A 27,155-nucleotide genomic window follows, 5' to 3' on the forward strand; every position below is an offset into this window, starting at 1 on the left:
GCAGCCAATAGGAGCGCGACTGTGCGCGCGCGCGCGGCGTGACGTTAGAGACGCGCCGGAAGGAGGAGCGCGGCTCGGGGCGGCGGGAGGATTTGGCGGCAGCAGCGGAGGAGCGTGAGAGCGGAGCGGATCGCAGCCATGAGCGGGCGTCTGAGCGAAGGCGCCATCGCGGTGAGGGGCCCTGAAGGCGGGGGGAGCCGGAATGGGTCCGGGGTGTAAAGGTTGAGGGGGGAACACGAGGACTGCGTCATGTCTGGGCTTGCGGAGGAGGGCCGGGAGGGGGGAGGGGGGCCGTTTCCCCTCAGAGTTCGGTCTCAGAGCGCAGCGTGGCACCGTTCTCAGGCTCTTTTTCTCTTTTCCAGGCCATAATGCAGGGAGAGAACGTCTGCAAGCCCGTGCTGCAAGTTATTGTGAGTATTGGGGTTGCTAAAGGCATCGATGTGTGGTTTTGAAGGGCTTGGGGAATTAAGGAGAAGTGACGAGCTGGTGTTTCCCCACAGAACACACGGGCTATCGCCACAGGAAATGGGCCTCCTCGGTACCGAGTGCTGATGAGCGATGGGGTGAACACGCTCTCCTGTGAGTATGAGGGGTTTGTAAGTGTGGTGTGCCAACAGTGCTACAGCTTCAGTGTAATGTCAGGTTCCACAGCAATCAAGCCAGTGCTGAAGAAAGTAGGGTGTGTATGGGGAGCACAGGCTCTGCCTGAAGTGTGCAGCTGCGTTGTAACGCTCAGGCAATTCTAGGTGTGGTTTTGTAGCACTGATTTTTAGAGTAATCTAGCTCAGTCGTCTTCTGATGTTAGAATATGATCATGAAATCATATTGTGTAGATTAGATATTAGAAAGAAATTCTTTACTGTGAAGGTGGTGAGGCACTGGTTGCCCAGAGAGGCTGTGGATGCTCCCTCCTTGGAGGTGTTCCAGGCCAGGCTGGGTAGGACTTTGAGCAGCCTGGTCTAGTGGGACATGTCTCTGTATATTGCACAGGGGTTGGAATTAGATGATCTTAAAAGTCCCATCCAACCCAAACCGTTCTATGAATCACAGGGGTTGGAAGGGATCTCTGGAGATCCTACCTCCTAAAGCAGTTTCCTGACAGTAGGTTGAACAAGAAAATGTCCAGGTGGTTCTTGAATGCCTCCAGATGAGAAGACTGCACCACCTCCCTGAGCAGCCTGTTCCATTGCTCTGGCACCTTCAGTAAAGAAGTTCTTTTGTGTGTTTGTATGGAACTTCCTGTGCTCCTTTCCAGTTTTTGCCTTTTGCCCTTGTCCTGTTGCTTCACACCACTACACAAAGCCTGGTCCCATTTAGCTTGCACACTTTCAATATATATAAACACTGATGAGATCAGTCATTGCACTCTTAGAAATTTGGGGAACGAATACAACATAATAAGTTGTAACCCTGAACATAAATTAGCTGTTACTCTGTTTTCTATGTGCTAATTAACTGAGCCAGTTGTAGATCTAATGTAATGCTTGTGGACTGGGACTGGGCAGTCCCTTTAATACCAGCATGTGTTAATGTCTTTAATGTTCTTCTGTCCCTGTAGCATTCATGCTGGCAACACAGCTGAACCCCCTTGTGGAAGAGGAACGTTTATCAGCACACTGTATTTGCCAGGTTAACAGATTCATTGTCAACAGCTTGAAAGATGGAAGGTACATGCATTTAAGTGTGATTCTACACAAAGGCAGCTGTGCTAATGGATGCTCTGTCCTGTGGGACTAAGTGAAGGCCAAATCTTTTTGATTAGGTATTTCTGAAAATAATAAGTGCAGGAAGGAAAGCACACAGCGTAAGCACTTGCAGAAAGTAATTCAGTAATTGAAGGCCTCCAGGTGGAATACTTCAAATTGTACTGCTTTGTTTCAATTCACTTAAAACTACCTGCTGTGGAAAAGAAGCAGTGAAGGTTACGTGGTGTGAAATCTTTGATCTTTTGTGAGACTTTGAGAGAATTGAGGTAGGTACTGTAAAACGAGAAGTGATCTGAGAGAAGTGATTGACTACAAATGATGTATGTGTGGGAGAACACGATCTGAACTTCTGAATCTGTTTTTTTTTATTCCATGTTTTTGTATAGGAAATACAACAACTTTTGAGGCAGAGTGGATTCTCTTAAGAAATTTGGCATGGTTTTAATTCTTTTAGAACACTGTTGTTTCAAGGCATTTCTGTGTGCCCATTCAGCCTGCTGTCAGTGTCCTTGGTGAAATGGGATACTTTTTCAAATCTACTTGTACAACAGGAGAAGGTTAAATTGATAGTGGAGAGCTTTGTTTTCCATATTCCCTTGTACAAAGAATCAGCCCCTAGTGGATGGTTCTCATATCTGCACGGAGAGGATACTCAGAGCCTGATAGACTTACAGAGGGAGTGAGTCTTTATTACTGTCTATTTTGTGTTTGTAGGAGAGTGGTTATACTGATGGATTTAGATGTCCTGAAAACTGCTGATATGGTTGGTGGGACTGTTGGCAACCCAGTGCCTTACAACGAAGGTGAGTATCCTCTATAAACAAAAACCTCTTGTGAGCAGGCTGCCTCTTATCACACTCTCTCAGCTATCTGTTTCTTTCTTCTCATTTAAAAAGAAGCAGTCAAGCATGTGCGACTCCCTTATGCTTGGAACAGAAATGTTCCCATCTTGAAAATCCTTGCTGTCTGTGTGACACAAAGTATGGTTTGTTCATATTTTTGTAAGCTCTGCATCTTGGCTGAAGCTTCCATCTCTAAGGAGTATTGAGAAGTGTCTGTGCTTTGTGTTAGCATTGACAGGTTTGTATTATGTGTTAGTGGGCTTTATGTAGAGATCCAGTGAGCATGTGAAAGCTGTTCTGTATCTCTTTATAGCGAGTAACCAAGGAAGGTAGGATTTCTTCTATCTGGAAAGAGAATGTCTGGAAGAAGACATAATAGTGATCTATAAAACTGTAAGATGGCACAGAGGGGATGAGTAAAGAATGATTAATCTCTTTCTTTTCTACATCCATTTGATACTCTTCAGTTCTCATATTATCAACTAACAGCTCTAAAACAAAGGCTGTACTGCACCTCCCAGACAGCACACAGCTAAATTATAGAACACGTTGCTGCATGAGGTAGGTGCCAAAAACTGGCACAGGTTCAAAAAGCAATTACATGCAAAAAAAAAAAAAAAAATCCATTAAAGGCTGTTAAACATAACGATACATCCTCTGCATGAATGGAAGCACTGAAACTGAAATTGCCCAAAGTAGATAAGTGACTTATGGTTATGAAAACATGGCCAGCATGCAGGTTGTCCTGAGTACCTGTACCTGCCATCTGAAAAATGATGTGCTGGATGGCCCTTGGTCTGACCTACTGTGAATTGTTAGTTTTATGTTGTGTGAATAACTGTGTTCTTCATTTTCACGTGCTAAATGAATTCTCAGGCAAATGTCTTTTTTTCTTTTTTTCTTTTTTTTTTGTTTCAAAATAATGTATTTTTTTTTCCCCTGAGATGTTCAGATGTATGCTCCCTTCTTGGAGTTTTCTTTCCTGACAAGAAGGAGGATAATAAATGCTTAAAGAAAATATTTGAGCTTCTCTGTTGTTGGCACACGTACGGATAATGACTGAAATTCAACAGCAAATAGTTTTTTTTTTTTTTCAGGGAATTTTTCCGTTTGTCTTTCTCCTGGTGGAAATGAATCAATTTGTTTTTACTGTTAAGGAACCACACAGTAGTGACAGCAATTTCTGTATGATATTTTGGACAAATGGAGGTACATACTGCAATTCTGGTTTAAGATCTGCTTTGCTAACTGAAGTAGAAATAAGACTTTGTTGCCAAGACATCTTTCTTCATCAACTTTTCTTTTTCCTGGGGAATTAGAGATGCATTTGTTAAATGAGCCTAAAGAATCCTTTGTTCCTCTGATAGTTACTTAGCTAATTGCTGTTTAAAAAATGTGTTGACATCTCAGATTTTATGGCTTAATCTCACAGTTGCTGTAGAGACCAAGATGTTTGGAACACCTTTTGAGCAGACTGTATTGTCTTCCTCGTATCACTTGCCTGTGTGATACAGGAGCACGTTTCTTGTGAACTCTGCTGTTCTTGTCGTATTGTTGCTTAGAAACAACAGAGAATCTTCTGTCTTACAGAACTGAGCCAAAAATACATCTTTAAGAGTAGAAATTCTGGTAAAATTAAAGATATTTTGGTGAAAGTTCTGTTCTTCGCTTTGACACACAGGAGTACTCAGCAACGAAGGCCTCAAATATAGATGGTTAAGAGATGCCAAATTTGCTGCAGGATATGCTCTGTTTTAACACCAACACAGAATACACACAGTGATGGTGTTAGGGCTTGTTTGTTTGTTTTTAACATTAAATAATATTTCAGTTACAGAAAACAAGTCTTACTTTAAATACTGATCTCAAGTTGCCAGACCTAGGATTAAATAATATTCTTTCCTACCCCAGAAGGACCCAGGCAGTGAGGAAATCTCCAAAGTGGCTTTTGGCCACTTTGCAGTTGAGCAGTAGGTGGTTAATCTGCCTAACGAGGAAGCTGGAGATGCAATCTTCTTGATACATACCATAAAAACTTCTCAGGCAGCTTTTCATTATAGTATTGAAAATTAAGATGGAGCAATTTAGTTCTTTGCACAAAGCTACGTGGTAATGTTATTACTGTCATTAATCTCATTGAAACTGCTCTGATGTTGGACTTCATTCTTACTGTAACAATTACTTGCTACTTATATTTAATTTCTGTCATTAATCTTTCAGTGTTGACATGCTTGTATACTTATACATTTGCTTTTCTTCCTGCTCTTTCCACTATTGCTTTTTGGTGTGTGTCCTTTCAAAGTGCATCTCTTCTTACTTCCTCCATTCGTGCTGCAGCTCAGCCCTGGGACAGGGACATAGCAGGGCCTCTTGATAACAGATTGCTGGGACTACAGCTTCCACATTAGACTGGGCTGTGTAGCCAAAGTCTTGGGTTCTATGAAGCCAATCTATATAGCAGAAAAGTGATGAGGTGTTTTTAGTGTTGGGTTTCCTTCATTTGCACACTTCTGTTCTTATAACTTCTTTCCCTGGCCAGGCATATTTCCTCTGAAGTGGTGTCTTTTTCCTCTTCTCTTACTCGCAATGAATTTGGGGTTGAGCACTGACTCAGTCCTTTGAGGAAGTGAGGCAGCTGAAGGAGGGGGAACTCTGGTTTCTCCATCTAGTGGATTCTGCAGTAAGTGCACGTTGCTGTTTGACGTCACACTGTTGCTAGGGAGACTTCTGTCTCTGCTGGGATGAGAGGAGCAAGGTGGTTTTGTGCTGTTACCTTGCTCTGGATTAAAAGTAACCAGAGTTACAGCCTGTGTAGAGCAAGCAGCATCAGGCTGTGCTTTACCAGGGTAGTAGTGTCCTTCTGCGCTATAATTCTTGCCATTCTGTTCTGGGATTCTCTGCTTTGTTCCTTGCAGTGCTTATGGATTCAGTCTCGCTTTTCCACTTTCCACACCCCCAGATCAGAGAGGCTTTGCCTACCTTGGCCAAGGATCTCCTGCAAACTGGTGGCTGAAGTGGTGGCTGTGTCCTAAGAGACAATGGTGTTGGGTATTGACTGACAGAGGCAAAATATGTTGGGAAAATAGTTGTTCTTGTAAACTTACTCCAGTTTTTGACCTATGGATTATTTCTGTAGTGTAATGTTTTTCTACGTATGTCACTGTACTTTCTCTTGTAGTTTATTACAGATACAATCCAAGTAAAAGCCCTGTAGCCTAAAAAATACACAAGATGTACTCACTGTAGCATGCTCCTTATGCAGTGTGCCATTGTATCCCAAGAACACCCATCACCTCCCATCACTTCTTCATGTTTTGGAAACAAAATGTAGCAACTGTTTTCTATAACTACAGGTTTGACTTCACCCACTGGTTTTTTGGCCTCTCTGAATTTTAAGTTCTCCCTACTTTTTTTTTTTTTTTTAAATGCTGTCTGTTAGATAGTAGCAGAAACTACCTGTCAGAGCAATAGAAGCCTATAAGAACTGAGAAGTTGTCAGGATTACTTCAGTGCTGTCCTTTTAAATAACTGTCAACGCTGAATTCTTCTTAAGTAGAAAGCAGTTGCTTGAGGAAAGAGATCTGACTGAAATTCCTCCATGTTAATATTGTTTAACAGATAGCTTACTGCTGCTGTGTCCTTTAACACCTGAGTTTTAGCATGTGTTCTGTGTTTAAAATCTTGTTTTCATGCAAACCTAATTTCCTGAAAATGCTGAAGGGTGGTTTTTAATTACTCTGCTCCATGCTGTCCTAAATGGTTCCTTTCAATTTGATTACCAGGGCAGGGACAGCAACGTTCTTCAGCTCCAACAGCCAACACAGCACCCAACAAGCCACAGCAACAGAATGGCAATTTGTCAGTAGCAGGTAAGAATAATCCTGGGTGGGATTTCTCTTTCTATTTGTGCACAGCAAAACTTAAAATAAAAAAATTAAAAAAAAAAAAAAAGAAAAAGGCCCTTTCCATAATAATATTGCAGAGAAACGACATCAGACAAACTTGCAGCTTGAAGAGATGAGTTGTCTCAAGAGGCCACTGTCATTTGAATCTTAAAAATAAAAAAATCTGCCTCATTTCCCTCCCTTCCCCAGGTAAAACAAATAGGAAACAGCTCTGACAAAGCAGCATGAACTGAACATCTACTCTGATGCAATTTTGCAGTCTTGAAAAGGTGCTCTGTGGGCACCCAAGTCAGCTACAATTTGTAGCTGGCTGAAAGTTTTGTTGTCAGTGCTGAGCTATTGAGGCCAAACAGCTTATGTGGTGCAGGACATGTTTTGATCAAGATTTTAAATAGCAAGATGCTGAAAAAGGCAAGCAACCTGTAGGCTTATTTTTAAAGCGATGAGGTTATCGAAATCCAACCCTTGGTGCTGATTTCACCCTGGTGTTTAGGAATGATTTTGGTGTTTTGAAATTGTAAAATTTCGACACTTGCTATTCCAGCAGAAGACAAGTTATCATCAGCTTTAAGGACAGGGAGGAAAAAAGTCCTACATCTAGACGTCAACGAGGTTCTGTTTAGAACTAGTAGTATTGCCTTACATCAGGAGGTGCTTTGATTGTTGGGTACCACTCCTTACTTGTTGGTTCAAGTGTAGATTCAAAATGTAGTGTGCCATATTTACTGGCAAGTGGTTGTTTGCCACCAGATTGACTCTGACCACATCTTCGTCTTCACTCTGTGTGCTTTTAAAGTCTGAGTGAGCCTCGTTTGCAGCCTGGAAAACTGGTGTGACCAAGAGTAGGAGTGATTCAACAAACTTTTATATTATGGCACGTTGAATGAGTTGATCTTAACCTGCATTTTGTCTGCATGGCTGAAATGCTCTGTGCTTTGTTGTGTTTGTTTTATTTTCTCTTTTTGAAAGGTTCTGCTGCTCCAAAGTACCACGCTCCCTCAAACCAGTTTAGTAAAGCCAGTGCTCCCAGCTCAGTGAAGACACCAGGGGGAACGCAGTCCAAAGTAGTGCCCATTGCCAGCTTGAATCCATACCAATCTAAGTGAGTTATAATGGTTTGCCAGGTATTTCTGGCTTCATCATATTTACAGAGATGTATGAATCTCTTGAATCATTCTTTATTAAGTTTGATCTTTATCTCTTGACATAGGGGAGAGGTACAGAAGAACAGGGCAACAAAATCATAAAACCTACAGAAATAGCAGTGCAGGTTTTGTTTTATCAGCACTTTGAAAATCTGAAAACTTGGTGAAGTTACCCTGCTGAGCTTGATAGCTTTTAAATATTTTAGTTGAGAGGCAGTTTGACTCACCTTTTTTCCTAAAGTGATCTTTCTGGTAAGGTAATGACAGAACGTCTCGGTAAGCTATTCACTGTGGCTACTGTTTTGTTGAAGAAGCTTGAGGATGTAATTATTTTGTGAATGACAGTTTTTAAATTATGCAGAGTGATTTGATTACCTAAGTTTAAATGCAAATCGTATAATTGGGCTCTTGAGTTCTAGCATGGATTTTCAGAACAGGCAAGCTGTTGTATGAGAAATCTACCCTAGAAGAGTGAAAGATTTGAGGCGTGCTGCTCTGCAGAAAGATTGTTTGCTGCTGTGTCCTACTGGATGTTTTATGATTGGCTTTGTTGTTGCTTTCTATATAACTTTCTGCCTTTAATGGTCGAGGACATTAAAATAGCAGCAGAAAGGCAGGTTAGAATTGCTGAGGTGCAGTGGAAAAAATTGTGGCTTTTTAAATAGTGTCATTCCAGTTCCAAAGGTTGGTAAATTCAATGTCTTCTAAAAATAATAATAAAAAAAATAGATATATAAATAAAAGAGGATATGGAACAGCTCTTATTTCTTGCACAATTTCAGGTGGACCATTTGTGCTCGTGTTACCCAAAAAGGGCAGATCCGCACATGGAGCAATTCCCGTGGTGAAGGGAAGCTCTTCTCTATAGAGCTGGTTGATGAGAGCGTAAGTGTTCTGTATTGAGAAAAAGAGAATGGATGCCAGATGCTGATGAACCCTTCATAAAGACAGAATAGAAGAAATAAAGCGTGTTATAGAAAATGTGGCTTTTTTTATTATTATGACTGAAGTTCATATTCTGTATTCATTAACTCGAACATCATTGATCCAGTCCTTATCCAGAATGAAGTCTTAAATGTATGGCGTTGCTGATTATTTTTCATCAAAGTCTGTAGTGTGTGACTCAATTTCTGCAGCTTCAAAATATGGTTGTTTAGGGAAACAGACAACCTAATACTTTGTTTGTCATCATTTCCTTTAGATTGAGAATGAGCTCTCACCCTTTCTTAGATACACGGTACAAAACAAGGAGTGAAAGGAGCGTAGCCTCCAAGTTATAAGCTTTCATTTTCGTGAGGAAATCAGGCTATAAATTATTGTAATTCTTGAAAATTTCATCTGTGGTTTGTTTGGGGAATGGTATCTGGTTAATCCAACTAAACTTGCAGTTTGTCAAACCTCTTATCGAATTACCTCCTTCTGTCGTGAAAACAAACAAGATTCTGCAAGATTATATTTAGTATAAAATGTGAGGTTAATAATGTAACATGTTGTCATCAGCCATTTGTTTTCTCTGCATGCTCTTAGTAGTCAAATGTAAAAACAAAAAAATTAGGGAATTTATAGTTGTTATTAATAATTACTTAAGGACTTGACATTGTTTATGAGCAGGACTTAGCTCAAGATACTGCTTGCTAACTTGTGGAGCTAGGTGATCTGTTCAAACTTTTCTTTCCTGTAGTATCAACTAATGCTAGTTTCAAGAGTTCAGTGCTGTCTGTGGGACAGTAATTCTGGAGCTCTAGGGATGCTAATGAGATTGAATCTGAGAATTGATGGTCAGGTGTGGAATATGTCATAACTGTAAATGTAAGGAGAGTGTTATCTGTTTCTCAGGTGTCTGGCAGCACATGCTGTCTATAGAACTGATGCCACTAAACACTGTTAGGGATTTCTTAATGTAGTTTATTTACTTATGCTGAATTTCAGTTCTGACTGCCTCTCGTGTTCTCCTGCAGGGTGAGATTAGAGCTACAGCATTCAATGATCAAGCAGACAAGTTCTTTCCTCTCATTGAACTGAACAAGGTACGGTAGCGTTGTGCTTTCATGGTCTGACATGAGCTAGAAAAGAGGCACTTCAGCATAGCAAGGATTTTTAAAGGTGAACACAATCTATTTTCTCTGTCTGACTTCTGATAATATCCTCTGTTTCATTGCTTTCTCCTCTAGGTATATTATTTTACCAAAGGCAATTTGAAGACTGCTAACAAGCAATATACAGCTGTTAAGAATGATTATGAGATTACATTCACTAATGAGACTTCGGTTGTGCCCTGTGATGATGCCCAGCATCTTCCATCTGTTCAGTTTGATTTTGTATCCATCTCTGACTTGGAGAACACACCCAAAGACTCAATTGTCGGTCAGTCTGAGTAGTGAAATGACATGCTATCAGACTTTGAAACTTTATTTTAGTATTGTGAATGCTGGGGAGGCAGTGAGCAATAGGAGGGGAACTTTTGGGTGGATTTAGCTTGTGGTGGTTGCTGTTAAAAATGCCTTAGGCAATTTTATGGTTAAGGTGTCTTTATCCTCTTCTGCTAACAATATATACTGATTTCTCTGCAAACTGTGCTTCAAGCAAAAGACAGTAAATCTACTTGTTTATTGTCTTACAATCATTGTTTTCCACAGAAAAGGGTTGAAAGAAAAGTGTCCTTGCCCAGCACGTGTGCGTTTCATACCTTCCATGGTCTTGCTTGCTTTCACTATCTAATTATCTCGTAGTGATTTTGGCATAGTGCATTGCATCCGAGTCCAAGTTGCATGACTGTTTTGGCTTGCTTTGTGAAGTATTGGAGGTTTGTTTTTCTGTAATTTGTTGGGCAGAGTACTCCGGAAAAATCAGAGGCTTGGGTGGGGGCGAGGGAGCTCAGGTTTCACAGGCACAAGATGCATGTGATTCAGAGGCATTCAGCTAGGAATTTTAAAGGTAGACCTATGATGTTCAAAATAGGTTTTATTAGGGAGTGCAGAGGGCATTGCATTAGCTCTTGCTGCCAAAACTTGCCGACTTCACAGGAATCACAGCATGGTTTGGATTGGAAGGGACCTCTGGAGGTCATCTAGTTCAGCCTCCAAAACTTGTTCAAGTTGCAGCTTCTGGTCTAGGGGGCTGCAGCAAGAGCACTAGCCAGTTGCTTCTTTGTGTTAGTCATTTTGAAGCCATGTGCCCGAGAGCCTTCTGCTTAACCAGCAAGGGTATGTTTAAGCACAGCAGGAATCAGGGCTGAAGTCCTTTGGCAGAATGTGAGGGGAAAAAGAGATTGTGATGCCTTGATCTCTTTAATGTGGTGAGGCTTGCATTCATGAATATCTTAATGAATTCGTCAACAAAATTAAAGCACTGAAGAATTCTGTAGTGGAGCACTCCTGCCATAATACACTTAATTTCCATATCAGATTTGATTTGAATAGGGAGCTGGGATATTACAAGGTAAAAATCTGACACTAGGAATGAATTCTTCTCTTGTGGTATTGTATTCCCCAACTGTGACCCTTGAGCGACTAACTAAATTGTAACTCTTTTTCAGATGTAATTGGAATTTGTAAGAGCTATGAAGATGTCACTAAAATTGTAGTGAAAGCTAACAATAGGGAGGTATCGAAGAGGAATGTGCATCTGATGGATACATCAGGGAAACTGGTGACAGCTACGCTATGGGGAAATGAGGTATGTGCTCTCTTACCTGTTCCTAAGCAAAGGTTTCTTTGTGTAAAGAAATACACACCGTTGTCATCTAAGATGGGCATAGTACTGAGACAGACTCCTAGGTGTTGGAGGATCAGGGGTAGAAAGGAGGTGAAAGACTGGTTTCATTCAGGTGTGATGTTCGTAACCTTTTTCTGACAGACTGCTGACATGATCTGACTAATGTGTTCTGAACAACTGCAGACATGATGTCTCAGGCACAAAGACTGTAGATAACAGGTTTCTGGTTTAGAAAAGAATATGAGTTGGGGTTTGATCATGGAGAAGCCCGATGGCTACAGATGTCTTGTTTGTGAGGAGTTTTATTCTTAGGGTAGGGTACTTGTTACCCTGAATAAATTGCTGCTTAACTAGGGGTTTGAAAGGCTGTATTTCAGATTAAGAGTTTAAAATGTCAGAGCTTTGGGAATGGAAAGTTTGTGTAGTTACTGTGAACTGCTCCTTTATCTTGATAACAAACTGCTTTCTTTTCCAAGGTAGATACTTTGAGTTTTATGTTCTGGTCTATAAAATGGGAGTCATCCTGCCAGCCTGGCAGTGGTGCCTCGTGGCTAAATGATCAAGTGCTCTGATACTGTAGGTGGCTGTACATTGTTAACCATCTGCTGATGTAAACAAAGTAAACTGAGGCTCAGTATCATAAAGTTATGGGGTTGAACCAGCTTGTTACTGGAGAGGTTACCAGTTACAAACATCTTGTGTAACTGTCAGATCAGGGATCTGTATTTTAGAAAGTTAAATGTTTGCTTTGTTGTAGAGTAAAGGTAATGTAAGCATTAAGGGGAAGTGACTTATTGCTTGCAGCTGGCACACCTAGCTTTAGAATCCATATTTCCCCAATAACTCATTGCCTTATCTGTCAAGATGTGTGTTCTTTTTGTATCTCATGGATACAGCAAGTGCTTTTGCTAACTCCAGCTCATTTGTGGTCCATAAGCACATGATCCTTTCCTTGCTTGTTAAGTGGTGTGGTGTCCAGGAAATCTATACCTTTCAAAACCTCTCTAGTGCCAAGAGATTCTTTGTTAGTGTCAGACTTTAGTTGGATAACAAACTGATAGCAACTGAACAGCATTAAAGCAGCTTTATGAGATTAAAAACAGAAAATAGAAAGCTAAGGAAAGTGTTTGGTCAGCATACCTGTGCTGCTTAAGCTGTAGGTGAAGAGACACGATTGGCTCAGTCAAGCCAAGTGAGTCATTTGATGTCCCATAGAGACTAATTTGACCAAGTAACTCCTGCTTGGAGAAACCTTTGTTCCCATAGCCCATCTCCCTTTCTAAAATCCTTGTTTAAAACTCTTAATGGAGATGATCAGTCCCTTTTCTTTAAACTGGAGGTGCACAGCTGCTGCACTGGTAGGATTCTTTGGTTCCCCAAGAAATGGGGTGTTAGGATTATAAAACTGTTAGCTGCCTTTCCTAAACTCCCAGTGCTGCTGTCTAAAATCATACCTTCCAACTACACTAAGATGGTCTGACTTGGGTTTGGTCTTCTGTCATCATCTGTGAACTATGACTACAAGTATACTGTAGCATGCTTACAAATGCTCTCTTTTGTTTGTTTTTTTGTTTGCTTTTTCCACACGTGCAGGCTGAGAAGTTTGATGGTTCCAGACAACCTGTGATAGCCATCAAAGGAGCCCGGGTCTCTGATTTTGGTGGTAGAAGCCTGTCTGTCATGTCATCGAGCACAGTGGTTGTCAACCCTGATAGCCCAGAGGCTTTCAAGCTCCGAGGATGGTATGACTGTGTGTTTGTGTTGATTCGTTTCTCCTGAATATTTGTTTTATTCTATTTATCTACATTTGAGCAGTCTGTAGAGCACTGAAGAAGGGGAGCCTAGGGTGTGGGTTCCAGGCTTGTAGAAACTTCTCTTCCTTGAAAGCACTGTTCAGTTTGAAAACTTGGAATTCCATGTCAGATGTTGGAAGAAATAAAATAGTGTAGCTCATGCTGACCCAAAGTCTTGGAAGACTGCATGAAATCAGGCTTTTGACCAACTCTATTTTCTGATTAACAGAGAGGACAGAGTTTTGTTCTGTCCTCTGTTAATGTGAACTGCAGGAACCGTGTCGACTTCTTAGTGTCTATTCCTTAACAGATATTTTCAATTAGTGAAATAACACTTTTATTTTTGTCAGGAAAACCAAGTGACTTCTCAGTGCTTCGTTGCTGCTTCTAGCGTAGGTAGTTGCTAAATTATCTGCTACAGCTACTAACACAGTGAGATTTGGTGTGTGTGCTAATGGGGTGAAGTCCCTACAGCATCACTTCTTGTGAATCCTGGGCTCTCATTCTGCCTCAATCCTTTAAACATGCATAAAATATTTGTTGGCGTTCTCCATTATTCAGATTGAGCAGAGCTGCTTCTATACTTCAGAGGGTTGTTGAAGATGAAATTGATTGTGGGTCTTAGCTATTGCTGTCACATTTTAATTACATTCTGTTTTTGAGTTCTATTGGCGTTTCTCAAATCACAAAAGACGCTGAATGGGATGATAGTACAACCTTTTTCAGAAGAGGAGTGCTTTCTTATTTTAACACAGGAGGCATAATTTCTTCAATGCTATTTGCTTTTCCTTTTGAAGCTGCTGCAAAGATAATGGTACCGTGTAATTTAATTTTAATTATGGAAATATCTTGATGCCCTTAAATCTTGTTATCTGACTGCCTTTAAGAAGCATGCAGTGCGTGGTTTGACCACTAGCTGGCAAACAAATTGCAGTTATATAGAACAAAGCTGCCCTCCTTTTGTGGGTTTATAAAATACTATGCTAATTAAGTCAGAGTATTAACTTATTCTGAAATGCTATTTTTGTTTGCAGTATGCACAAATTACTGTAATTGTTTCCTTTGCAATCATTGATTTCTAAGGAAAAAAAATCCTTCATGTATTAAGTACATGAAACTAAACGTAAGTTTATGATAAGCTGGACTGCCATCCAAAAATAGCAGTGCATCTTTGTGGTTCCAGGTTTGACTCTGAGGGACAGCTTCTGGAATGTGCCTCCATCTCTGATGTGAGAGGTGGGTCGGCATCAGGGGTGAATACCAACTGGAAAACTTTGTATGAAGCCAAATCGGAGAGGTTGGGACAAGGAGATAAGGTAAGGCATGGCAGCTGACTGCAAGCCTTGTGTGTTCGAGGTGGGGGGGGAAGAAAACCTTGCTGTTCTGCCTATTGGGAGGGTGCAGTTGTTGGGCTGTGTGTGCTTGCTCTGTGTACAACAAAAACCAAACAAACCAAAGCACTGAATCCAGGTCCCTTGCTGATGTTGCAACATGATCCTATGTGTGCAAGAGATTTCTAAGTCTTGGATAAATAGTGATGAATAGAGCACCCCAAGATGCTGATGTGAACAGCACAAAGTGTTGTAGGGCAAACAGGTGCATTTGGAGGAAGGGTTTTCAAGGCAGACTTGCTCAATAGAAAAGTTAGACCCAGGTCTAGTGTTCTAGCATTCTTAGGCTTAAAATGCTTCTTGACTTGTTCCAACCTATTTTTCAAAACGTATAATTGTTTTTTTTTTAATTTTTTTTTCTCCAAAATTTTAGTACTAAGCCATTCAGGATAGAGAGAAACTTTGATCTAGATAAAGAACTTCCACAGGAAATAGCTGAATTACTGGTGCCTTTCTTGCATGTGGTTATTAACCCCTGTTCATCTGTTGAAAGACTTGGCTGTGGTCTTAAACCATTAGGGTGATGATTGTAGTGTGGTGAGTGGGTATTTTGTTCTGTGGGCTATAGTTTAATCAAACACTTATCTGTAATACTACACAGTAGGCTTTCTGGTTTTTTGTACCGACTCCTAAAAGAAGCAGAGGAAAGTGCAGAATCTTAATCCTGTGAAAAAGTAGAGATTTGAACAGACACAATGGAGAAGCCAATGTGCTTTATCTGAAGAAAACCTAGCAATCGGAGTTCCCCCCAATGGAAACACAGAATAATCTTGCTCTGGGGGCTTTGTTTAACATAATGGAAGCCTGGAAATGATTGCGACAGGGGTTGATTTACAGTTTCCCGATAATCCATAGCTGTTAAGCTTCCTAATCCTAAATATCCAAGTATGGACGCCTTGCTTTGTAGTTAATTCAGAATTGGAAAACACTGAGTATTTTGAGGCTAATGTTGCACACTCACTCTCCTAGGCGGATTATTTTAGCTGTGTGGGCACAATAGTACATCTGCGCAAAGAGAACTGCATGTACCAGGCCTGTCCCTCTCAGGATTGCAATAAGAAAGTGATAGACCAACAGAATGGACTGTATCGTTGTGAGAAGTGCGACCGTGAGTTCCCCAACTTCAAGTACCGCATGATGCTGCTGGTAAGTGAGCTGGTGAGGGGCAGGCAGGGCTTCTCCCTGCTCTCCGTGGGCACTGCAGCTTTGAAGGCTTTTGAGAGAGAGAAAGAGAGGCTTTTAGGCTGCTGTGTTTGTCAAAGGTGCCTGTGGGTTAGAAGTGACTCGTGTCTGTACCTGGGTGAGGAATGTTTCATTGAGCTGAGAAGCAGTTTGTTTTCCTAGTGCTCCAATTAAAAGCTTTTCTCTTTGCCAAAAAGTTGATGCTAGCTCAGTTGATTCTGGTTTCCAAGTGTACTATGCAGTGCAGAGTACAGATGGCCTACGCCTCTTCAGTAGTGAAGATAAACTGAAGTAAAATGGCATTTCTGGAGAGCAGTAATTGCACTTTTACAGCTGCTACCTATATTTAGTACGTTTTCTTTTGTAGGTATTGTTCTGTCTCAGGCTTTAATGGAGCCTGCTTCGGAAGGCAGTGAGGATTATTATTGTGATGCCTGCTTACCCCATAAGCATTGAACCTTCTTCTGTTTTTATACTGTACATTTGAGTTGTATTTGCTTCTTAGAAATGCTGTGCCAGGTGGGCATGCAGAGAGAACTATCCCTGCAGTCTCACTAAAACACAAACTGCTTCTGAATAATTTCTAGCAGATAACTTCTAGGAATACATGAACTACTTGATGTAGCAGAATCACTCTCCTAGAATATAAAGGGGATACTGAGGTTATCAAGGCCTTAAGAACAGTTTGTCTCCTATTTTTGCATTCCTAATTGTCAATGCAGCCTCACGGCTGAGGCTGGTACTTGATCTGTTTATTGCTCTGTCTTGTTTTTGAACGTTTTGATAGTTGTCTCATAGCGTGGCATCACAGGTATTTATGCCCAGGTTCTAAATAAATGCAGGTCTCAATCTTGCTGGTGTCACCCTTGGCTGTTACTGTTCTGGGCTACCTATTCATGCTCGCAGCTCATCCGTGATAGAGGAAAAGGAACTGAATATCCATCAGTGTTTTTTTTCATAGTGATCTTGTTGGCCTCTTCTTGTGATACAACGTGCTGACAACATTAATGTGCTTTAAACGACTTGTACGTTTAAAGTCGTTTACAGAAATGGCTCAGGACCACCAGGTTTACAGCCTCCTGGGATCTTCCACCCTCAGTGATGGAAAGTGCACAGGGTTCTTGAGCTCTGAAATAAATACCACTTGTATCTGTTGCTCAAAGAAGACAGTACAACTGGATGGAATTACTCTGTTTTTTTTTTGTTGTTGTGGAGTTTTGTTTTGTTTTGTTTTGTTTTTTTTTAGGTGACCATTGCAGACTCTCTAGATTACCAGTGGGTGACTTGCTTCCAAGAGTCAGCAGAATTCATTCTTGGGCAAAGTGCTACTTTCCTGGGAGAGCTGAAGGAGAAGGTCAGTCAGTTACCTTATTACATTTGTAGTAAATGCCGAGAAGTGGGTCTGTGTTTTACACCTTGCTGTTGAGCAGACCTCAGATTTCCTGCTTTCTGTGATCCTCCCGGTAAGGAAATATTCCTGTGATGTTGACTTAAAGCATAACTTGGGCAAGATGGCAGTTTGCTTGTGGAGAACCAGTGTTGGTGCAGCAGGGAGCATGGTCTCATCCCTGTGTGCTCATACCTGCTGTACTCATAACTCTGTGCAAGGGCACTGGGTTGTGTTCATGTTGCTGTGGTAGAAATCAATAGCATTATTAAAACAAATACAAAAGGCTCATGTGAAATGAAGGGATTTTCTGACAAGAAAAGGGATTTATCTGAGAAGAAGTTGATGTTGCTCGTGCTCTGAGCTGTTAGGCCAACTCAGGGGTCTGGTGACCAAAGGCTTTCTCCAGATGTTGGACTTCAGAATCTTTTACAAGTTCACAAATCATCGCTTCTCCCTATTCTGAAGTTCTTGGCAGGGACTTGTTTACTCTTCTCAGGATTATTTTCCACAGGCCATCTGCCTGGAGAACAGAGATTTGCCTGGTTTCCCCCATAGTTTGCTCCCACAGTCAGTCTGTCTACCTCTGAGCTCTTTTGGCTGTTAGACTGAAGATCAGCTTGTCCCTGTCATCTGGACCTTGAGGGACAGCTGTCTTCCTGTCCATAGAACTACAACCTTTAGAGGACTGACAGCTGTAACACACTGACTGCAGTAGAAAGGACAGACTGTTTTATTGTACCTAGATTGGAAAGATCTGCACAAAACAGTTCTAGGCATGAATACGAGCAGTGCTATCCCTCATGTGTTCCAAAAAATTGTTTACAAAACCAAAAAGCTTCGGAACACTTTGTATGTATCTTTGTAAGTAGGCAGGAAGCTTTTTGGACTTGTCAGGCCATTTCTGAAGGCTCTTTTTTCACCACATATTACCAGAAACTTTGAGGGCAGTACAAAAACCATGACTTTTAAAATAGGTCATTTGCAGAGATGCTTAAGTAATCTTTCTTTGGCAGATTAGAATGGTTTTTAACATGGCTGTAAGCCATTAAATGCTAACAGAAAGTATTTTCTTCGCTCTGTCTCTGTGCTTCTCTGCTGCGTTTTCCTTTCTTCCCACCAAAATAATCTCCTCTTGCTTTTAGTTGACTGCTACACAATATCTGTGGGGCTTTGTTTTATATTTTTTAATACTGTGGAAAATGCATTAAGTTATTGTACTGCCTATGAATGCTGCTGTGCTCCAACGCTGAGGCTATGGCGTGGCTGATAGAAGGGCTCCACAGTTGTTCCAGTCATTGGTTAGCCCATTGCTTGGCTCTGGGATCCCAGGAGGCTGTAAACCTGGTGGTCCTGAGCCATTTCAGTAAAGCAGGGCTAGTTTCCCCATAACCCCACACTTCTATTCTGGATTGTAAGTGATGCAAAGCTTGTGGTCTGTATGCTGCAAGTTTTTGTGGCATCCTGCAGGCTGGACACCTCTGTTCTGTAGGAAGATGTATTCCTAGGACATTCTAATTAGGTGTGCCTGCACTTCTGAATTTCCATTTTCAGACATTATTATCTTGTCAATATTGTCTTAGTTCAGTCATGCTTAATCTCTGCTAGAGTTCAAACAAAACTTCTTAGTCACTTTTAATGCCAAAGAGAGTGGAGGAGAGACAGCAGATCCTATGCAACAATACAAACATGTAATGTCTTTTGAAGAGCTGCCTAATGGAAACGGCCAGAGATAGAAAATGGAGCATAATATGGAACGAGCCCTTGAGCAGGAATGCTTTGTGTTCTGGGAGAAATTGTTTTTGATTTGACACTTTTACGAGCTTTAGATTTGGTACTTGATGTGTTTTCAGTAAGCTCGTCTTAGTGGTTTTTCTCTGCAGACCTCATCCAGTGCCCTGTGAAGTCAGTGGAAATCTTTCTGCTGCTTACAGTGTCTATTGAGTCCACGTACAGCCAGGGACTGTGTGAAGCATGTGCATGCCAGGTCTTTAATCTCCTTTTCTACCACACTTGTTACTCAAAAAAGTACTGTGGGGCGGTGACTGGTATGCTAGCAGCATTTTCCACTCACTAATGGCTGGTACAGCTTGTGGCAGGAGTGGAAACGGAAGCCAAATCCTTGATAAAGTGACCTTCCTTATCCTCTAATCCTTGTGATGGTCTCAGGAAAGGGTTTTCAATATTCAGGAAGGATATGTCAAAATTTTGCAGTCTGCAGCTTGCTGCTTCTGTTTGCTTTCATTTGTTGCACTTTCTAAACCTTAGAAGAATCGCAATGTGGTGTAAAATAGCACTGCACACATTCAAAGCAGCAGCTTTAGCACTTGGAATGAGAGTGAAGGGGATGCTCCACCTTCTCCTGGATGCACGGATTGAGTGTGTTTGGTAGATGAATGTATTAATAATGACACGTCTGTATCACAGTGGGGCTGCAGCATTTTTGTGGAACATCAGCAAAGATTTTAACGTGTTTTTTACAACAACAAACTTTCCGGTCTTCAACTTGTCTGATTTTTCTATTGTTTTGACAAATTGTCTGTAATAAATGATGATTATGTTTAGTGCTCGTATGGCAATTAGAAGTAGCTTATGTTGTAAATGTGACATGGCCTTCTAATGGCTATAAAAGATGTTCAAAACATGCATCCGCTCTTTTATAGATCATTGTTTAAATGGGTCAGTCAGGATATGAAGGATGCACACAGCTTCAATGGATAAGAAATTGAACGACTGATAAGACAACTAACAGTGAATTAGTTAGCTCTGTCTGTTTGGCTGCAGGCTCGCTGCAAATTCTGCCTTATTTTGTTTAGATCTCTAAAAGTCTTTTTTTCACCTTGAACTATACTTTCAGAAGCTTTAAGCTGTGGTGTTGGTGTGTGAAATTTGGGGATCTGTGTGCATGAATGAGTGAGTTCGTATATTTTGTGAATGCAAGCAAAAGATAAGCTGTTGCGAAGGGTCGTGGCACTACCAGCAGCTTGAGTGTGTGCAGCTGGTATCTGTTCTTTGTCCTCCTCACAGAACGAGCAGGCGTTTGAAGAAGTCTTTCAAAATGCAAATTTCAACACGTATGAGTTCAAGATCAGAGTAAAACTGGAGACGTACAACGTAAGTATCGTCCACAGTGCTGCCATAGGAGATGGCTTCCTCCTCTCGCCTTTGTGGGGTGAAGTTTCAAATGACTTACAGCAACCACTGTCAATCCTGGGCACCAGAGGATGATCTGCTGCCTTTAAAGCCATTTCCTCTCTGGTTCCTCCAGCGTGACTCGATCCAAATGAAAGCAGTGTAGCTGCTCTGGGAGTTGTCTGCTCTCCCAGCTAATCCTGGTACCACGAACAGTGAGTTACCAGGGCAGAGAGGTTAGAACCAAATGCCTCGGGGCACCGAGTATTCTTTCTGCATGCCATTTTTTTTTCTCCTTCACAGGATGAATCTCGTATTAAGGCTACAGCACTGGACGTCAAACCTGTAAACTACAGAGAATACAGCAAGAGGTTGATCGCGAGCATCAGGAGAAATGCTCAGCTAGGATGAAAAGGCTCGTGCTGCTTGATCAAAGCTACAGGCTTCCAGGAAAAACTCAGAGGATGTTACATTGACTTTTTCCCCGCTCTGTGTATGACAATTTGGCATTAGTTACACCACGCATGGTAGCCCAGTGTAGTGGGCTGAGTGATTTAATGCATTTCTCTGAAGATGTGCCCCTGGTAGCTTAAGAGTGCACCCGATGGCCATGATGCTGTAGACTCTTGTGGTCTGTTAAACTGTGACAGCACAATAGAGGATCCTCTAGACAGATTGTCAGTATCTTTAGACAAAGCATTCAGAAAATCTGAAGTAACTCTGCTTTCTTGCTATACATAAACCTGAATTACATAACCATTGTGTCGTCTTTGCAAGAAAATAGTGACAACCTTGGCACTTGGACTTGTTCTGCAGAGGATGGGAGGGAGGGTGTCATGCAGCCTTCAGATCTGGACGAAGGAGAGCAGGTCTATTAGCACGAGTTAGTTATTTTCTGTAGAATTCAAAGGCTTTTTCTTTCCACAGGTGCCATGCAGTTAATGCTTGGAATGGCAATATGGTAGAATTATTAATCAAAGACATATCTTTTATATCTGAAGAATATCCTTCCTTCAGGGTTTAATAGACTGAGTCAGATGGGTCTGATATTAATCAAAATTGTCTCTTCTGAGGAAGGCAGATAAGCATTGACTCTCCATCCCCCAGGGAAATCTAGGCAACTACAAAGCATTGCTTTAGTTTTCACTTCAATTAGTACTATAGGTTTTGGGCTGCTTTTAGCACGCGTTTCCTTCCTATATGTGTTCTGTATGTATGTTCAGTTTGTTAGGTTTTATTTGTAACGATGTTAATCAAAACCTGGTCTTTCAATGGGGGGGGAGCTTTGTTTGAATAAACACTGCTTAATTCCTGTGTAGTGAATTTTGCTTTCTTTGAACACCAAAGACTTCTCATTACTGGAAAGCAATTAATTAGCTTTCATAATAAGCATTCACTTGGGGGAGACGTTACCTTATTACTAACTCTAAGGTTAGACTGAAGAAAGGAGTCTTCTTTGCCTGATGTTCACGGTATGGAAATGCAGTGATATTTTCACCATTTCTGTGCCTGAGAATGCTGATGAGCTGGCACTTCTGGGATTTTTATTGACGTTTACACAGCAGTCTAAAACTAACCAGGCTTTGAGATTTGTTCAGACATAGAGCTAGTACAGAAAACAGTAATTATGCTACTGGGCTTTTCAGTCAGCAGAGCATGCTAGCTCTGTGTGCTCCTAATCACATTAATTATGTGTTCCCTGGCTGCAGCTCACAGCTTGGCATTTGCTGCACAGCTCCGAGCATCCAGGCAGTACTGCAGTGGGTCTCTGGTAGCAAAACTGGCATTTATTTATTTTGCACTGTTTCCTCGTGTGTTCATGCAGTGCCCTGATTTCCTATTTGCCTTCTCAAGTCTTTATGCTTAGGAGCTGTAAATGCCACTGCCACTGACGGACACGGAGGACGTTATCCTGGGCCCATTAATTGCACAAACAACCCCTTCTTCTTTTTCAGGATCTGAGGATGGTGGCTGGGTCCTTCTGCTGATGCCTTGAATTTTTTTCTCCAAGTATCTGTTCCCTCTGACCTTGCTTATAAAGCGTTGACGAGGAAATCACCGTCTTCAGCACAGCCCCGGATTGACAAATGGTGGGTTAGCCGTGATCATCTATCTTTCCACTCTGCTAACCAGTCTTTTACTTCTGCTCCTCCTTTCCACTTGGAGGGCAGCTGAGAGCTGTTTGTGGGTAATGCACAAACGTTCCCTGAGGCCGTTTCCATGTCTCAGGCCCATAGACAGGGGGAAGGTCTGCGGGGTTGGCGTGCAGCTGCTGGCTCTGCAGCTTTATGAGCCGAGGTTGCACACCTGGGGCGGCTCGTTCTCCTGGGGAACGGCTGCACATCCCTCTCATTGGGTTTGAGGTGGCAGGTATCGGTGCTGATGGGCGTTGAGGTGTCTTATAGGAGGAGCTGGGTGACCTTGAGAGCTGCGACAGAAAATCAACTTTAGCAGTCGGTGTGAAAAGTCATTTATTTGAGGGCTAATAAAAAAAAGAAAAAGAAACGTGCTGTAAAGTGGGTGCTCATTAGTGAGTGAAGAGTTGGAGGGTTTTAATCACGCTTTAATCAGCTAGTATATGATAAAAAACATCAAGCTATGTAAAGCAAGGTATTTCTAGTGTAGCTATACAAGTACGATGGGATTATATAAGCCTCTGGTGTGAGATCTCATCTCGAATGCAATGTACGGTTCTGGTCTGCTGCATATAGAGGCAAAAAAGAATCTCAGCTGGGGCGAGTACAGAGGAGGACTATGCGCTGAGTAGGAGAACGAGGATCTTTTTTAGGAGGGGACTGGAAGAGCTAATTTAGCAAAATGAACCCTGAGAAGGGGGTATGGCTTCCTCCTTACATAAAACAGATGAAGGGAAACATAGATGAAGGCAAACGCAGATGAAGGAGCGTGTAGCCGAAGGTCTTGGCTGCTGCCTTCCCCTGATCGCAGGTTGGAGCTGCTGAAGGTGTTTGGTTAACGAGGGGTTTGTCAACGAGGGGTCCCACAGCAGCCTTTGGGTGGAGGAGGACAGCAGGAGAGCTGTGGCCATGCCCTGGTACCGATCCCAGAGCCTGCTCCATCCCCACAACCTCACCTACGGGACCATGGAAAACGGAGCTCTTCACTCTGGGCTCTTGTGCCTGTGCCAATTAAGTAGAAGTCTGTGGGCTCCCGGTGCTAATTGGGATTATTGGCAAGCAAACCCTGCTCTTCTTTCCCTTCATGGTAAAACTCCCCTGCCAAAGGCTGGGTTAGTGCCTGGTGGCTTCAGCTGTTATCCAAGCAGGATGTGAGTGCGTGTTTGGTGGAGTGAAAGGATGCTGGGGTACCTCTGCACGATGGGGTGAGGAGTCCCACGGCTGCTAATGCTTCGCTTTAACGTAGTCATACAAAGCAAAGCTGGAACTGGGCAGCTGCTGCTTTCGGGCAGGCAGGTGTGAAGGCAATTAGATGGGAACATGGAGTTCTGTGTGGTTGAGGGAAGATGTGGAGCGTGCTTTGACATCGTGCTGCACTCAGTTATCCGGCTGTTTGTGTGGATTCCCACCATTACGGTTTAACAGTTTTCACCATACATCAAGTTGAAATTAATTCACAGTGACCCTTACGAGGCTCTGGAGGAGAGGTTGCACTCGAGTCAGGTCTTATTTTTAAGATCCATCAGTTCTTTGTCTTTTATTTTTTTTTTTTCTTTCCCCCAAAATAAAGCCTTGAGCAGTCATATATTCTAAGAGCTGTTGTAAAAAATAAACGGTCTTCTTGCACTGATCTGAAGCGAACGCTCTGCATGTTTTTGGTAGGTCGCTGCTTTGCACTGTGTATGCTACGCCTGGCAGCTTGCATGAGTGTGTGTGTGTGTGTGGGATTCATGTTCCAGCACGGCAGGATTGTCCTTTTAGTGTAACGGGTGTGAGAGTGGAAGTTGATGAGTCTGATGTTTTGATTCTTAATACTCCGTGATATTTGCATTTGCTGCCCGAGATGCAGCGTAACATCTTGAGGGGGGGAGGAAGGCTTTCTGCCCTTCCATGTCCTGTTTTGTCATCTTCCCTTTACTTTTGAGGTCTTTTTTTTTTTTAAGGGGGTGCTTCCCTTGTGCCCTGATCCCTGGTGCTGATTGTGATGGGAGAGGGAAATAGGAATTGTGCATCTTGTGTGAAACAGACCCCAAAAAGTGCAGCGAAGCTGTTCAGGAGCTCTCCCCATCTCCAACAGCTCCAAAATCCTGTTTGGGAAAGGACGTTCTGTGCCATATTACACCTTATAAATATTAGAGAAGCGCAGTAAATATTGCTAATCTCATTACAGGGGAGAGGAAATTCTCTTTAATATATTATCTGCTAGGATGCAAAGAGGCCCAGAGACCTTGTCTCACTTTCTTGCTCTGTTTTTCATGTTTACATTTTTACATTTCATTCATATACATAAAAAAAAAAAAAAGTGGTTTGAATCACCAGATGGATCTTTTGTGAGGACTGTTGTGCATTTCTCTCCTTTATTTGGGTAGTTAGGTGTCTGTGTTTGGGGGGTGGGGTGTTGTTTGTTTTTAGGGCTTTTTTTTTTTTTTTTTTTTTTTCCCCTGTTTATAGTGCATTGATTTGTTGTTAAATTCAGCCTCTCTACCATGCCAAAAGCGTGCCTTTGGGAGTGTTCCTAGCCTGCTGTAGTGCTTTCTTTTTTCCATCCTTGTATATTACCGCTCTTGCAAGTTATTTAAAATAGACTGCATCCTTCCAAAGGCATTTTCTTTTTTTTTTTTTTAATTTGTTCCAAGCTTCTTGCCCTTTCGAGACGGCTATGGGGCAGTGTTTCAATACAGCTTAAATAAAATCCTTCCCAACTCCTCTTTCTTGATGTGACGCAGCTGGTTGGGCCCAACAAAGGTCCCATATGAGCCTGTCTTTTCCCATGGGGAGTGGGCCTCCATGGGGAGTGGGCCACCATGGGGAATGGGCCACCATGGGGAATGCCCGTGTACCTGGGTTGGTCCTGGCTATGAGGAAGGCACCTGGAGCCCTGCACATCAATGGCCAACCGGGCAGAGCTGCCCCTGCAAAGGGCTCTTTGCTCCCAACGTGTGCCCCCCAGCAAGCTGGCCGAGCAGCCCTTGGGTACGCTGCTATCTGATAGAGAAATGAAGGATGGGAGCATTTGTCATGTCCGCTCTGACATCACTGCTGAGCAATTAAGAGAAAGAAATCTAATTTTTTTTGGCCATCACTTGAGCTCTTGGTATTCCCTTGTGGCTTATTGTAGAAAAGGCTGAAAAATAAGAGTAATAATCTGATTTTTGTCCGTTTCCAGTGTTTTATGTTTTCCATTAGAGCCTTGCCGGTGTGCTGCACTGACTTTTTGAACTGCAGGATCAAAAAATACTCCTTTTTTTTTTTTTTTTTTTTTTTTTTTTGGGGTAAAGACTGTCTCCGAGAAGGATAAATATTATTGATTGAGGTATTTAATACACTAATGAAACCCACAATTATTGACTATGTAATTAATATACTGTCTAAAAGTAAAGTTTGACAGCGCATATAGAAAAGCTATATTGACTTGCGCTTCTTTGGCAATGTGCCTTGCAGGTTTTTATTTATAGAAATTGAAACACGTTCTTCAAGTAATGATTCAATCCCACTTTCTGCTTGCCACAAGCTAGAAGGCTGCTGTTCTTCTTGCTGACTGTAAGGCTTTCATTTATCTGTGGGGAACTAAAATGTTCAGCATTTAGCTTTTCTGCCTATTGTATTAGATTTCAGCGCTGAGCTGCGGCGTTGATGTGCGCAGTGCTATTTCTCACAGCTGGGAAACCAGGCTTTGCCAATCGGCTTCCTACTTTTTTTTGTGTGTGTGTGAGTGAAATTGCAGAATTTGCTCCTGACTTGGTAGTGCTGGGTGGTGAAAAGGCACGGCGAACCCAAGGGGCATCCTGATAGACCTGGGAGGGTGCTACTGCTGAGGATTTTGCACCAGCATCGCTGTATATTTGTGTACTTAAAGCATCCCTTGTGTGAGATGGGTGTGCGCAGGGAGTGTGTCCTGCCTTAGGGTCAAGGTGACATGTGGCTTTGTTCTTGAATTGAATCACAGTGTCATTAAGGCTGGAAGAGACCTGTCAGGTTCCCACGTCCAACCCCAACCCACCCCACCGTGCCCAATGGCCCTCAGTGCCACATCTCCACAGTTCCTGAACACCTCCAGGAATGGGGACTCCTCCACCCCCCTGTGCAGCTGTGGCCCTGCAGCACTGCTCCTTGGGAGAAGATTTCCTAATACACAACCTGAAGAACGGGATGAAGGAGCGAGGTGGAAGGTCTGCATGGCCAGCACGTGGTCCTGCATCATCCCTCACTTTGGTGATGCAGAGTTGTGCCTCCTTCACTGCTTGAGTCTCCATAAACTGCAATACACTGCCAGGCAGCTGGAGCTCCACTTATAAATGGCTTTCAGTTGTTCGTGTGCCCTGTGAAATGTTAAAGTTCTTAGCACCAGGTGAAGTTATTTACATCGAGCTCAGAAGCTGATAATGAAGGTTTTTTTAGATTTCAAGTGATTTAAAAAAAAAAAACTCCCAACTCCCAAGTGTATCAGCTATCTGGTAATTGGCGCTTGTGCTGTCATTAAAAATGACAGCTTTCTCCAATAACATTCTTAGTGCTTGTAAAATGCAGCTAACATAACCTATATTTAACTTGTATTAGCTAGAATTTCCTTCCCATGGCTGCTTCCTCTCAGAGCTTTGGTGTGCATGTTGAGGTCCTCCTCTATTTCACGAGCCACGTGTGATTTCACCACCTCAGAAAGCTTTTAACCAGGGCTGGGCAGCCCTCTGGCTCTCATGGCTTCTCCTGTAGAAATCTTTTTTTTTGTGTTGTTTTTTTTTTTTACAGCCAGAGTTGAGGCAGAAGCTTCAGAAAGAAATCAACCTTGAGCCACAGAACCATGGAACTGGAAGGGACCCACAGGG

General features: G+C 42.2%; 1 protein-coding gene across 1 annotated transcript; it reads left to right on the forward strand.

Annotated features, from left to right (window-relative positions):
- The first annotated feature begins 15 nt into the window (after window positions 1-15).
- Window positions 16-21,515, forward strand: RPA1 (replication protein A1). The gene is made up of 17 exons (XM_010721720.4): window positions 16-171; window positions 363-410; window positions 501-579; window positions 1,559-1,667; window positions 2,421-2,509; window positions 6,331-6,417; window positions 7,423-7,555; window positions 8,381-8,483; window positions 9,557-9,625; window positions 9,770-9,962; window positions 11,134-11,273; window positions 12,906-13,054; window positions 14,289-14,421; window positions 15,466-15,642; window positions 16,925-17,032; window positions 20,093-20,179; window positions 20,501-21,515. The coding sequence occupies exons 1-17, from the start codon at window positions 139-141 to the stop codon at window positions 20,606-20,608; spliced, it is 1,845 nt and encodes a 614-aa protein (XP_010720022.1). The 5' UTR covers window positions 16-138; the 3' UTR covers window positions 20,609-21,515.
- Window positions 21,516-27,155: the final 5,640 nt, after the last annotated feature.

Source organism: Meleagris gallopavo, chromosome 21, assembly GCF_905368555.1.
Source record: "Meleagris gallopavo chromosome 21, MGAL_WU_HG_1.1, whole genome shotgun sequence".
In the NCBI taxonomy this organism is placed as follows: Eukaryota; Metazoa; Chordata; class Aves; order Galliformes; family Phasianidae; genus Meleagris; species Meleagris gallopavo.